The sequence below is a fragment of the Pteropus vampyrus genome, unplaced genomic scaffold (assembly GCF_000151845.1).
Source record: "Pteropus vampyrus isolate Shadow unplaced genomic scaffold, Pvam_2.0 Scaffold391, whole genome shotgun sequence".
In the NCBI taxonomy this organism is placed as follows: Eukaryota; Metazoa; Chordata; class Mammalia; order Chiroptera; family Pteropodidae; genus Pteropus; species Pteropus vampyrus.
The window spans coordinates 1,564,414-1,578,987 of record NW_011889172.1 but is presented as its reverse complement, the minus strand read 5'-3'; the positions used below and the strand labels follow the sequence as shown (position 1 = coordinate 1,578,987).

General features: G+C 40.0%; 1 protein-coding gene across 1 annotated transcript in view; it reads left to right on the top strand.

Moving 5' to 3' along the window:
* The first annotated feature begins 5,696 nt into the window (after positions 1–5,696).
* Positions 5,697–14,574, top strand: part of LOC105305638 (zinc finger protein 791-like) — a 21,092-nt gene continuing 12,214 nt past the window's right edge. The window contains 1 exon segment of the mRNA XM_023523405.1: positions 5,697–5,878. Coding sequence (XP_023379173.1) covers positions 5,849–5,878 — 30 coding nt within the window. The 5' untranslated portion in view covers positions 5,697–5,848.

Genomic DNA, 14,574 nt, shown 5'->3' with positions numbered 1-14,574 from the left:
GGTGTACAAATGACCAAAAGCACATGAAATAATGATGGATATCATTAGTCATCAAGGAAATGCAAATCAAAACCCCAATGAGATATCACTTCACAACTATTAGAATGACTAGAATCAAAACGTGAGATAATAAATTTTGTTGAGAATATGGAGACATTAGACCTTTATACACCGCTGGTGGAAAATAAAATGGTGCAACCATTTATAAAATAATCTGGAAGTTCCTCGATTTTAAACTTAGAATTACCATGGAACCTAACAATTCACTCCTAGGTTTATGCCCAAGAAAAATGAAAATATATATTCCCTCAAACACTTGTACATGGATATTTACTGCAATGTTATTTATAATAGCCAAATGGTGGAAACAATCCAAATGTCCATTTACAAATGAATAGGTAAGCAAAATGTGTTTTATCCATACAGTGGAATATTATTCGGCCATAAAAATGAATACAGTACCCATACATGCTACTACATGGATGTTTCTTGTGAAATTATGCTAAGTGATTGAAGTCATTTAGAGACAACATGTTTTATGATTCCATTCACATGAAAATTCAGAATAAGGAAATCTATAGAGATAGAAAATAGATTGGAGGAGGGCTATGACTGTGGCTTGGGGGAGGCAGATGGAAAAATGAGAAAGTGATAGTTAAAGGGTATAGAGATTCTTTTTTGAGGCAACCAAAATGTTCTTAAATTGTGGTTATGATTATGTATTTGTGAATATACAGAAAAGAATGAGATATATACATTAAAGGAGTTCATGGTATGGCGCACGCATTCTATATCAATAAAGCTATTCAAATAAATAAATGCATTGGTGGTGTGGGATTGTCGAACAGAGAGACCGGACACCGAGGCTATAAGCAGGAAGCAGCGTTTATTGATGCCAGCACCAGCTCAGCAGATTCTTATGCAAAGGCTGAGCCCCGATAGTAACATAACTGGCAGTTTTATACAGTCTTGTCATTCCTACACAACTACAGATATAAGGAAGAACACTGATTGGTTGGCAAGCTATGAGAAAACCGACGTCAGCGGAGAGTCCTTGGAAGGGGGTGAGGGTAGTCAGGAAGGAACTTGTTCCAGCAGGAAATGGCCAGGCAGGGTCAGGCTGCCACATTAAGAGTTTTCAACCAATGTGTTAAGTATATTGAGTTTTTGAATACATCTCATATTTACATAACTTTTTGTTTTTTCTAATATTGGTGAAAACAGGAATTCAGTTGCCTCAGGGATATCATAGCCTTTTATAAAATCTCTAGGCACACACTCAAACTAACATAAATTTTCTTGTAGTGTAAAATATGCACCTGAGAGTTTTATGGAACATGTCTAATAGCTCACAGTTGGTTGGAAAAGAGTCTCTGTGTTCAGGTGAGGGCTTCCAGGTTCCAACTTCCAAACAGAGACAAAGCATTGGACAACCATAGGATTCTTCCGTTAAAGTGTGTCAGCCTGACCCTGCCTGGCTATTTCCTGCTCCAATGAGTTCGTTCTTCACTTCCCTTCCCCCACCTCAAGGACTCTCCAGCTAACATCAGTTGTTTCACAGCTTGCCAACCAATTAATGTTCTTCCTTATATCTGTAGCTGTGTAGGAATAACGAGATTGTATAAAACTGCCTGTTATGTTACAATCAGGGCTCAGCCTTTGCATAAGAATCCGCTGAGCTGTTTCGGCATCAATAAATGCTGTTTCCTGCTTATAGCTTTCCGGTGCTGTCTCTCCTCTGGAGAATCCTGCAACAAAAGTACTGCAATATGGAGGTGGAGAAGGAATGGGTGGAACCCTCAACACTGACAACAGTGAAAAACACAAAATGGATCCAGTGGGATCCTATGTGGTGAGGTAATTTTTAAGTGTGTTCTTAAATAGGGGTAATAGTTCTATGCGTGGCTTGTAGCCTGTGCCGACCCTGGACCCAGGCAGGATCTCTGACCCTCTGGTCCCAGTCTGGTGTGGCCTGGGATTCCCTCTTGTACAGAAAGAGGGCGACCCTCTCTCCGGAAACTGACTCTAGAATTCCCTGCACACACCTGTGTTCTTGCATTCAGAAAGAGCTACAGGAAGAAGGCCATGTCCCATTAGGGCCAGGAACAAGTTTTGATTAAAAGCCAACGTCCCTGAAGGAGAGGTGTTGACGACCAAAGGCGGAAATTGGTTCTGCTCAGCCATCTAACCAGTAAATTCCTCCCATCATCGCCCAGGAATGAAGGAGTCGGGTCCTTGCTAACTGTCCAGCCAGGGGCACAGCAGTACAGACTGGTGGGGCGACGCACTGCAAACCGCGTGGACGCTCCTGGCAGCTCTTGAGATCGCGTCTCACCTGCGGCTAATGGTCAACGGTCCAGGTGTCTCTGCTACAGCTTCAGTCCCGCTATGACCTGCAGCGGCCGCGGGAGCTGCAGGGACGATGCTAGGAGACTCCAGGACCCGGGAAATGGTGAGTGTGCGGGACCGGGTTCCGAGACGAGGACGAGGGGCTGGTTGGAGCCAGCTGTGGTGGGACCTGGCCTCCCCGCTGTCACCTTCTGAGTCTGCCCACCGTGTCTGTTCGGAGCTCCACTGGGACCTCGGGCTCCTCCAGCACACAGCATGGGGGCTGGGCCTGCAGCCGGGTCCCCGGGCGACCTGTCCCGTCGCTGCACGCGGCGACTTCGGCCCCGGAGCCTCTCTGGGCAGCTCTTCGTCCGCAGCCCCAAGTCTCCCCAGATGGTGTGGTGACCACGGGTAGGGTCATTAGGGAACGGTCATGACTTGGTCTCTGGGGGTCCTTTCAAACAGACATATTGTGTTTAATTATCATTTTCCCCCAGTCAGTGAATGGATCATTTTTAAAGATTTAATTTTTGTTTGCGGATATTTTACATGAGAGGAAAGGCGAGAATAACCAGCTGAAGGATGTTGTATAAAATCCCCGTTCCTCTCCGCCAGGAACTAGCCCGGGCACGGACGTCCTGTGGGAAGTCCTCTGGGTGGAGGCTCCTCTTTGGAAATTTTCCTGGGTGTTCTCTCCTGTCAGCACTGTCCCTCCCTGACTTTGTCACCTGGAAAAGATTCACTCACCTTTTATAAAAATTTATTTTATAATAAATGTAAAATGCATTTAATCAATCGGTCTTAAAGATTGTATAAAATACTTCCAAAGAGTCATGAAAGAGGTAAATTTCAGAAATGATTTGGAGGTGATTTCAGATGAAATTTTAACAGCAGAGTGTTTAAGTGTAATCAGTTGTTTACAGAACAATTTCTTGCCATGGAAATAATAATTAACATCATTATTTTCTGAAAGCAGTAGATACTTGTGGATTTTCTTGTTAAGCTAGCCAAATACCTTACAGTATTCTTCCCTCCTTTACTCATTGGGTTTGAGTGATCTTGCTGGATTGTTCAAACACTGGATTTGTGTATTTAAAATATCAGTGGTGGTTCAGAGACACTCCAGTGGGATGCAGAGCCTGAGGTCAGTATAACTGAGCTAAGCACCCCCTTCTTGACATGCGAAGGGAAGCACTTGAAGGCCCAGTGGTTCTCCCTGGGGAGACTCTCCCTGCAGGTGTCCTTCCTGTTCACACCCAGCATGGAAGGAGAAGTTACGGCCCTGGAAAGATGAGGGGTGCACTTGCATATGGAGGAGCAGGTGGTGACACACCTTCTGAGGCTGTGGCTTCTTAGGCCTTGACATTTTTAGACCTTATGTTTGAGCTATTCATACATGGTGCAGTTGACCTCATACTCTAATTTGTGCACATTGAGAAAGTCAGTGAAAGACAGGAGTCTGTGTCTTGGGTTAGAGTTTGTGAATTGGGAGTTCATTTGGGTCAGAACCTTATACTGAATCCAGCTGAGCGTTTCCTCATTGTGAAGTGAAGCCAGAGAGAGGGAGCATTTCCATTATTCCCTGGGGAGAGGAGGGTGCTGGGTCCCAGACTTCAGTCCTAGGGCAGCTCAGGTGCCCCTCCCTTCCTTCCCCTGGGACTGACCCACTACAGGGGTTCTGTCTCAGCTTGGAGAGTCTGGAATGGCTAGAGAGGACTCAAGTTGCCTATTTCCCTCCCTCATGTCAATTTGGTGCTGGTAAAAGCCCAGTTAGTTCGGCTCTGCTGGAACAATCTTTGAGGACAGGTCTTGTTAAGAAGAACAGAAAATTGTGGGCATATTTCAAAATGGCTATTTTTCTGTCTCCCTTTCCAATTTTGGTAGACAGCAGTTTGCCCTGTAATTAATACTTTGATAGAGCTGAGTTGTTAATTTTAAGTTTGTTAGTTTTTTTCTGGTGGGGATAGGAATGTCACATTTTAAGCTCCTTACATGCCAGAGGAGAAACCAGAGGTCTCTGATTCCATTTTCTAATGATTAACAGCTTAGCCCTCCTTCCCCTTGTGCCCCACATCTGTGCAAGGTGATGATAAAGTCTGAGTGCTCACTCCTTTGGCACTGGCAAGAGATTAAATCCCTGGAAGCCCCTCCCCTTGTGTGCCCACCCCCTAACCTCAATAAAAACCCAGGCCAGGCTCCTTGCCTTGCTCTAGCAAGGCATTTCTCACCCGCTTGAGAGACCTGCACTGTTCTCCCCAGACACCTCAGTTATGGGAGTCATAAACTCTTTCATATGTTTCTGGCAGGAATGTGTTGTCCACTAAACCTAGGGTGGGGGCCCATCTGACTCTGCAGGTGACCATGAAACAGTTATAGAAGAGATAACATGGTGTGTATATATATATTTCAATATATTTCAATTGTTATATCGATAAATAGAACTTTACATATCAGTAGATATCACCCTTTGTTCTTAAAAGGCACATGTGATGATGAGTTTTATATAACCCATTCTTTCTAAATAGATGCATGGCTTGCTACCAATTTTTGCTGCCAAAACTGTGATCGCCACTTTACAGGGCAAACATATACATTATATTGTTTTAAAAAATGAATTTCTTCTTAACATTTTTATCATCAAATGTATTCAGAAAATAATATACAAAGTGTTATTGTACAATTTTGTAGTGACAATATAAACACCCTTGGAATCATCATCAAGATTCATAAATGGCCAGTGGGCAGTGGCCAGCTTGTCCTGATGTTCCGGACCTTGACTTATCTCTATCCTGCCCCATAGATGACTACTATCCTGACTATTCTTTATACCTTTGCCATCTGTTATTTTTCGATAAACAGTATTCTTTCAGTTTTGCCTCCTTTGACCTTTCACTGAATGGATATTAATGGGGTTCTTTGAAAAGGTTTTCCAGTGATTACTTTGCTTCATGTTTCACACATGCTGGTACCTTTGGCGTTGGGCCTAGACTAGGTCTGTGAGGTTCAAAGTTCCCACCACAGCCAAGTGCCCCTGAGACCACAGGATTCTTTAAAGTACCCGCTGACTAGGGGGAAGGGCAACGTTTCCCCGCTGGAACCGGGTCAGAGATCAGAATGGAGCCAAACTCATCATTATGTGCATGTTAAGGTCACTTTTAAGTGTCCATGTTTCTGAAGGTCACAGTTTCGTGAGTGGCCTGGCGGCCTTACGGTTAAACGCAGCGTCCTTGGAGAGGGCAGATTCTGGCCCACTGCCAAGACAACAGCTCAAAGACGAAATCTCCGTCCTGCTGTCACTCAGGCAGGATGGGGCGGAGCCTTGAGAACTGTCCAATCAGGAGGTTCATCGGTAACGAATGTGGGGGCGGTTCTGCGATAACGGCGTGCTGGCGTGGACTGCGTGCTAGTATCTTTTACCTCTTGCCACGTTCTGCTCTCTTGCTGCCATCAAAGGCCTCAGGTGGCTGCAGCACGTCATCTAGCATTGTGACTTGCACTTGCCGCTGGAGTCGTAGGGTGGATGGCAGGGAACTCCAGAAACCGAGAAATGGTAAGTATGCGGAGACGGGTGTCCAGGCGGGGACAGGGGCTGGTTGGAACCAGCCGAGGCGGGCACCGACCTCACAGAGGCCACTATCTAGTCTGCAGACCCGAGTCCGCTCGGACCTCAGCCCCCTCTCTCACGCAGCCTTCTGGCAGCCGGGACCTGCAGGCCCTCTGCAGTGCCACGGCGGCCGTCACCGCGCGCGGCCGCGTCTCCCTCAGATTGTGCGGTCACCATGAGAAGGGTTATCCGGACGCGGGATCCAGGGTTCGTGCGTGGGAGCAGCTGTGGTCTGTGGAATCCCAGGTCCTCCTTTCTCCTTAGGGCACTCGTCTTCCCCTTACTTTTCAAATGTTTGGGAAGCAGGGCCTCAAATCCACGACCCTGCTCCCCCCGCCTAGCTCTTCCTGAGGCTGGCAGTAAATACCTAAATTTCCAGATCTTTCCCCGCATTCCGCATTCCTAGGCGCCATCTTCCCCACTCCAGTTCTTAGCAGCAGCATTAACTGTTTGTTCTCCGTGGTGTATTTCCAACAGACGCAGCAGTTTAATCGTTTATCATTTATCCACTGAGCCATGGATGACGCTTTTCAAAGATTTATTCTTGTGGATATTTTACCTGAGAGGAAAGCAAGAGACAACCACCTGGAATATGTTGTATGAAATCCCTGTTCCTCTCCCCCCAGGATCTTATCTTTCCTATAGGAACAGACATCCTCAGGGAAGTCCGTTGGATGGATGTTCCCCTTGGGAAACTTTCCTGGGTGGTAGGTCCTTTCAGCATAGTTCCAGGTCAGTTCTGCCCCTCCCTATGTTTGTCACTTTGAAAAGATTTTTTCACTTGAAATTTGGTTTTTCAATACATTTAAAATTTATTTAATCACTAGAGTTTGGGAAACAGTATGACGTATTTCCAAAGTGGTGAGAAGAGGTGAATTTCCAAATAAAATATTTCATTATTACATACATTTCTTAAAATTTTTGTTTCTCTTTTTTTCCCCCCAAAGTCGGGGGGGGAGTAATAATATTGTGACGTCTGTTCTTTTCCTTTGCGTGATTTGAAATGGCATATCGGGGCTTGATGAACTAGGAAAAGTCCCCTACAGTTTCTTATTTCATTACACATGAACACTGGGTTTAAGTGATTTTGCTGGATTATTGAAACATTGGTTTGTGTCATTTAAATTATCTGTGATGGTCCAAAGCATTGTGACTGGGAATCAGAGGCCTGAGGCCAGTGACTCCAAAGTAAGTTCCACTCTGAGCTGGCAAAGGGGGTTTTCTTAGGCCTAGATGTTTTTTACATTTGCATTCGAGATATAGGTGCACTCAGTATAATTTGTGCACATTGAGAACGACTGTGAACACCAGGAGTCCTGTCTCCTGGACAAAAGGTTTGTGGATTTTGGAGTTCATTTGGGTCAGAACTTAAACTGAATTAGGCCGAGAGGTTCCTCACTTGTGAGAATGGAAGCCTGGGGGAGGAGAGGAGAGAGTTTATTCCTGGGACTGCTCAGGTGTCCCTCTCCTCCTTCGCAAAGGACTGACCTGATTTAGGGGTTCTGTCTCAACTGGGGTGTGCCTGCAACCCAAGCCTGGAAATGTATTCGACTTTCTGAATGTTAGTTTTTCTTAACTGTGGGTAAGCAGACTGCTTATCTTAGCTGATTTTATATTTCTTTCCTTTAGGTATCTTTACTGAATATATCAATCATTTAACTGCAGGCTTTTTTAGCAGTTCACAATTTTATTTCCTGTGGAAGATTTTTTATTTCTTGGGCTTTGAAAATGTAAATTGATTGAGAAATAAATGTGTAAGGCAAGAAATTCCTGGAACCAAACAGGATTTTTGTTCCATTTCAGGCAGCAGAATCTCTAGCTCTCAGATGGGTATATTTAAGTTCTCAGGCACATTTTTTAGTTTCAATTAGTTTTTTTATGTGCATGTTCCTAGAGAACTTTGATATTTAAAAGGCTATATTATTCTTTTTTTTTTTTTAGGCGAGGCAAACCCTTGCTTGACCTCACAGATTGCAAGGACCTTGTCAGTTTACAATCCCTTATTTTTTTTTTTTTTACACCTACTGCATCTGGTCTTCTTAGGTGTTTCCCATCCAAGTACTAACCAGGCCCAAACCTGATTAGCTTCCAAGGTCAGACGGGATTGGGTTTGTTCAGGGTAGCATGGCCGTAGACAAGGCTATAGACAAGGCTATACTATTCTTAAGACAAATTTATATTTTATTTGATGAGAGAAAAAAGCTATTGAATTTCTATTTTAATTGATAGGAGGAAAACAGCTTGAGCTTATGTAAATCTTTGAAACTCTGAGTTGGTTTCAGAGATTAAATGCAAACCCCTAAACTACTCACTTCTGACAATATCTTCAATGTGAAATGAAGTGGAGGGATAAACTATGTCTCTTGTCCTTTTAGAGATTTGAAAATTTTTGTTTATGGTTTGCAGTTTTATACTCATTAGTATTTAAAGATTAAGTCTTAGAATGATTTTCTAAATAGAAAAGTTTAATTTAAAATTAAATTTAAAGTAGCAAAAGTTAATTAAAAACAAACTATTAAATAGTAAAATATGGTGTATATAAAAATTTCTGTTTCTCTTAAATGCATGCAGAGGATTAAAATATTCACTAGATACTAATTTTTTTAAGTCTAGTTTTTTAAGATGTGAAGCAATGAGACTTCATTTTTTTCAGACCATTTTAGGTTTACAGAAAAATTGATCAAAAGTACAGTTTCCAGTTGACCCTTTGCATCCACACAGTTTGCACCGTTTTTTTCATCTAGTACTACTGTAGTGTGTTTGTTACAATGATGGCCCAATATTGGTGCATTAAAGTTCACTGTTTATATTAGCTTTAATTCTGAGTAATAAAACATGTGGGTTTTGGCAAATGTATGTCGACGTATGACCATCATTTCTATATTCTATAGAATAGTTTCACATCCTTCAAAATACCCTGTGTTCCACCTGTCCATTCATCTCTCCCTCCAGTGCCCAAATCCTTCGCAAGCAAAGATCTTTTTATTGGCTTATAGTTTTATCTCTTCCAGATTATCACATACTTAGAATCACACAGTATATAGCCTTGTCAGTGTCTTCTTTCACTTAACAGTATACTTTTAAGTTTTCTTGCCTTTTCATGGCTTGATACCTCATTTTTTTCATCTCTGTACAATATATCATCATATGGATATACCACATGTTGGTTATTTATTCTACTATTGAAGGGTATCTTGCTTAACTCTTAAGTCTTGACAGTTATGAATAAAATACCTATAAATACTTATTTGCATGTTTCTGTGTGAATATAAGTTTTCAACTCATTTGGGTAAATACCAAGAAGTATGATTGCTACAGCCTATGGTAAGAGTATGTTTAGTTTTGTAAGAAATTGCCTGTCTTCTAAAGTAGGCATACTATTTTCCATTCCCACCAGCAATGAATGCAGATTCTTGTAGCTTTATTTCTTCACCATATTTGGTATTCTGAGTCTTTTGAATTTTATTTATTTATTTTTTATCAGTGTCTAGTGATAGCCATTGTTGCAATTCCCTGATGACCTTTGATGTTGACCTATTTTTCATATGCTTATTTGCCATCTGTATATCTTCTTTAGTGATATGTGTTCAGATCTTTTGCCCATTTTTAATTGGATTATCTGTCGTATTGTTGAATTTTAAAAGTTCTTCGGACATTTTGGATACCAGTCCTTTACCAGATAAGTGTTCTGCAAAGATTTTGTTCCCAGCCTGTGCCCATCTTTTCATTCTCTTACCACTGTCTTTTGTAGAATGGGAATTTCATTTTAATGCAGCGACACTTACTATCTTACTTTTGGTGGTGTATCTTAAAATTTGTCAGTTAACTCACGGTCACTTTTATTTTCTTCTGTATTTTCTAGATTTTAATTGTCACATTTTACATTTAGATCTATGATCTGCTTTCAGTTGTGAAAGATGTGAGGTCTGTATCTAGATTCATTGTTTTGTTTTTGTGTGTAGATAACCACTATTTCCAGCACTGTTTAAAAGATTCTTTTCTCCATTGAATTGCCTTTTAGACCCTTGTCACAGATCAGTTGAGTGTATTTGTATGGGTCTATAGGAAAAAAATTGAATTATGTATCCTTCAACCTTGCTATGATATACTCTTTTATGAATTTCCAGAGTGATCTCTGTTGTGGATTCTTTCAGGTGTTTACATAAAAAATTATGTCATATGCAAAAAAGTTTTATATCTTGCTTCTCCATCTGTATATCTTTTACTTCTTTTTCTTGCCTTATTGCATTAACTGGGTTTACTAGTACAGTGTTGAATAGGAATGGTGAGAGGAGACTTCTTACCCTGTTCCTTATCTTACCAAAAAAGCATCTAGTTTTTCAACATTCAGTGTGATGTTCCAGACAAGTTTCATGTACATGTTCTTTTTCAAGAATAGAAACTTCTCTTTATTCCTAGTTTGTTATAAATGGGTGTTGGATTTTATCAAATGCTTTTTCATTTTCTCCTCCTCTTATTCTTAATACAGTAGGCATATGTTGCAGGACCCCAGTGGATGCCTGATACCACAGCTAGTACTGAACTCTATGTATACTGTGTTTTTTCCTATATGTACATAACTGGTAAAATTTAATTTATAAATTAGCACAGAGATTAACAACAATACTAACATATAGAACAATTACTATAACATACTATAATAAAAGTTATGTGAATGTGGTCTCTCTCAAATTATCTTGTGATGTACACTCTTGAGATGATGTGAGATGATACAGTGCCTAAGTGATGAGATGCAGTGAGGTGAGTGATGTAGGTATTGCAATGTAGTATAAGGTTACTCTTGATCTTCTGGTGTGATAACCAAAATGGCTACTAACGACTAATGGGTGAGAAGCATATACAGCATGAATATGCTGGACAAAGGGATATTTCATGTCCTAGGCAGGACAGAGCAACAGCATGAGATTTCATCACAGTAAGAAGAGCACTAGTTAAAATTTATGGATTGTTAATTTCTGGAATTGTCCATTTAATATTTTTGCACCATGGTTGACCATGGGTAACTGAAACCATGGACAGTGAAACTGCAGAGTAAGGGGAGACTATTGTATTAGTAATTTCTGTCTTCCTTCTTTACTCAGATTGACTAGACATTTATCAATTTTATTAAGTATTTTAAAAAACATATTGGTTTTCTCGGTATTCTCTATTAATTTCCTGCATTTTTATGCATCTAATTTTTTTGCCACTTTATTTGACTTGTCAAGATATAATTGATGTATAACATTATTTTAGTTTCAGGTGTACAACATAATAATTCAGTATTTGTATATGTTGTGAAATATCATCACAGTAAGTCCAGTTACTAACATCCATCATATAACATGGTTACAATTTTTTTCTTGTGATGAGAAATTTTAAGATTTACTGTCTTAGCAACCTGCAAATATATAATATTATTAACTAAAATCACCATGCTGTATTTACATCCCTATGATTTATAACTAAATGTTTGTACCTTTTAACCCCCTTCACCCATAACCGCCACCTGCCATCCCCTATCCTTCACCTCTGGCAAGCACCAATTGGTTGTTTGTATCTATGGGCTCAGGTTTTTGCTTTTAGATTCCACACATAGGTGAGATCATACGGTATTTGTTCTTCTTTGATTTATTTCACTTAGCAGAATGCCCTCAGTGTCCATCCATGTTGTCACAAATGGCAAGCTTTCCTTTTTTATGGCTGAATAATATTTCATTGTGTGTATATACCACATTTTCTTAATCCTTTTATTCACTGGCAAACACTTAGGTTGTTTCCATGTTTTGGCTGTTGTAAATAATACTGCATTGATCTTTTCAAATAAGTGTTTTTGTTTCCTTAGATAACTACCCAGAAGTGGAATTGCTGGGCCATAGAATAGTTCTGCTTAATTTTTCAAGGAATGTTCATACTATTTTTCATAGTGGCTGCACCAGTTTACATCCCACCAACATTGTGTTGTCTCTCTTCTGTGCCCTCAGAGTGGTAGCCAGTTAAGAACTGTTTCTCCATCTGTACATTCTTTTGGGATCCTCTAGCATAAGTCCCGCTGGCCACAAGAGCCAGATGATAGAGCAGTGTCCCCAGGTGGCAGTGGCAAAAATCGGGGCATCAGTCAATGATACAGGTTCCTTCTGCAAGATACCAGAGAGCTACAGAGAGGCAGAGGGAGAGGGCACATTGCATCCGCAGACCTCTGTCTTTGCAGAATTATTTCAGTAGGTGCCTAGATGTGTTAAAGTAGATGCCGGCCCCTCAGGCGGATGATTTAAGATAAGCAGGTAAGCCTCCTTCACAGAAAGTCTGGGTGCTTGTCAGTTGGCTGCCTCTATGCTGTGCCATGGGGTAGGTGAGTCCACACACATGCACCCTATAAGAACTGTTTCTCAGTTTGCTGTATGTAGCCTTGTTGGTCTCATGGATGCATGCTCCATTAGCTTTCAAAGCTAGATGTTGTAGGGGCTCATCTTCAGGTGCAGGTCTTAAAAGTTGCTGTACCACATGCATGGGGTTCAGAACCTTGACTTTTCAAGAAGTTTGGGATTTTGAGTTCCCTTTCAATTATGGGTTTCCACAACAGGGGTGGGGTTTATGGCAACTTTTTGTCTCAGCCTCTTACCTTCTTTGCTGTGAGTTTTCTCTCATTCACCAAGAGGTAGGAGCTGCTCAGCTAGTTTGGGGAAGGTTTTATTTCAAGAAAATTGTTCTGTATGTAGCTATAGATTTAGCGCATCTGTGGGAGGAGTTGAGTTCAGGATCTTACATCACCATTTTGAACTGGACTGTTTCTTTTATTCTGCTTTGGGTTTAATTTGCTCTTTTTTATTGTTTTCTCAGGGGGATGCTTACATTATCGATGATCATTCTTTTTCTCTGTTTGCTCAGTGGTATGAATTTTCTTCTAGGCATTACTTTGCTGCATCAGACAACCTTTGATATGTCTTATTTTCATTTCATTTATAGTTGGTCCCTAACTTAAAATTTTTTAACTTTACAATGGTGTAAAAGTGGTACCCATATAACCATTCTGTTTTTTACTTTCAGTACAGTAGTCACTAAATCACATAAGGTATTCAACACTTTATTATAAAATAGGCTTCGTGTTAGGTTATTTTGCCCGACTGTAGGCTAATGTAAGTGTTCTGAGCACATTTAAAGTAGATTAGGCTAAGCTATGCTGTAACCTCATAAGTCAGTGAGCATCTGTAGTTCAAAATAAGTTTGAATTCCTCTAGAGAATTTTTTTATCTTGTATGTTATTTAGAAATGTTTAACGGCTTTAGGAGTTTTTCATCTATTTTCCTGTTACTTCTAGGTTGATGATACTGTGGTTTGACAGAATGTGCTGTATGATTTCTGTTCTTTCATATTTGGTAAGGTGTGTTTTATGTCTCAGAAGGTAGTTCATCTCGATAAGTGTTCCATGTGAACTTCAGAAAAGTGTATTTTGTTAGTGGACGAAGTATCCTGTTAAGTACCCAATTAAACCAGTTATTTAAATTTTTAAAATTTTATTAAATTTATTGGGGTGACATTGGTTAATAAGGTTATATAAGTTTTAAGTATGCAGTTCTGTAATACATCATCAGTACATTGCATTGTGTATTTGTACTCCTTTTACCCTCTTCTGCCTCCCAGCACCTCACGCTTCTCTGATAAAGCACTATACTGCTGTCTGTGTCTATGAGTTTTTTGTGTTGTTTGTTGCCCTCTGTTTTATATCTTACATATGAGTGAAATCATGTACTTCTCGACTTTTTTTGACTTAAGTCTGACTTAATTTGCTTAGCTCGATAATCTCAAGATCCATCCATGTTGTCACAAATGGAAGTATTTCATCTTTTATGGCTGTGTAGTATTCCACTGTATATTGTATATATGTATGTTGCTTTGGGTATTGTGGCCATTTTAAGTATGTTGATTCTTCCAATCCATGAACATGGAACATCTTTCCATTTTTTGGTGTCTTCAGTTTCTTTCAACAATGTCTTACAGTTTTCAGTGTATAGGTTTTTTGACATTTTATAAGTTTACTCCTAGGTTTTTTTGTTGTTGTTCTTGCAATTGCAAATGAAATTCTGTTTTACTGAAATTTTACTGTTAGTATATAGGAACACAAATGATTTTGTCTCCTGCAACTCTACTGTATTTGGTTATTGTTTTTAATCCTTTTTGGTGGAGTCTTTAGAGTTTTCTATATAAAAAATCATGTCATTTGCAAAAACTGGCAGTTTTTCATTTTCACTTTGGATGCCTTTTATTTCTTTCTCTCGCTGGATTGCTCTGGCTGGCATTTCCAGTACTGTGTTGAAACAGTGGTGACAGTGGGCATCTTTGTCTTGTTCCCGATCTTAGAGAAAAAGATTTCAGATTTTCACCATTGAATATAATTTTAACCTTGAGTTTATCATATATGACCTTTATTACGTTTAGATATTTTCTTTCTACACTCATTTTATTAAGAGTTTTAATCATTAATACATATTATATCTTGTCAAATGCTTTCTCTACATCTATTGATATGATGTGATTTTTATCCTTTATTTCGTCAATGTGGTGTCTCACATTGATTTGCATATGTTGAACCATCCTTGCACCCCTGGAATGAACCCCACTCGATCATGATTTATTATATTTTT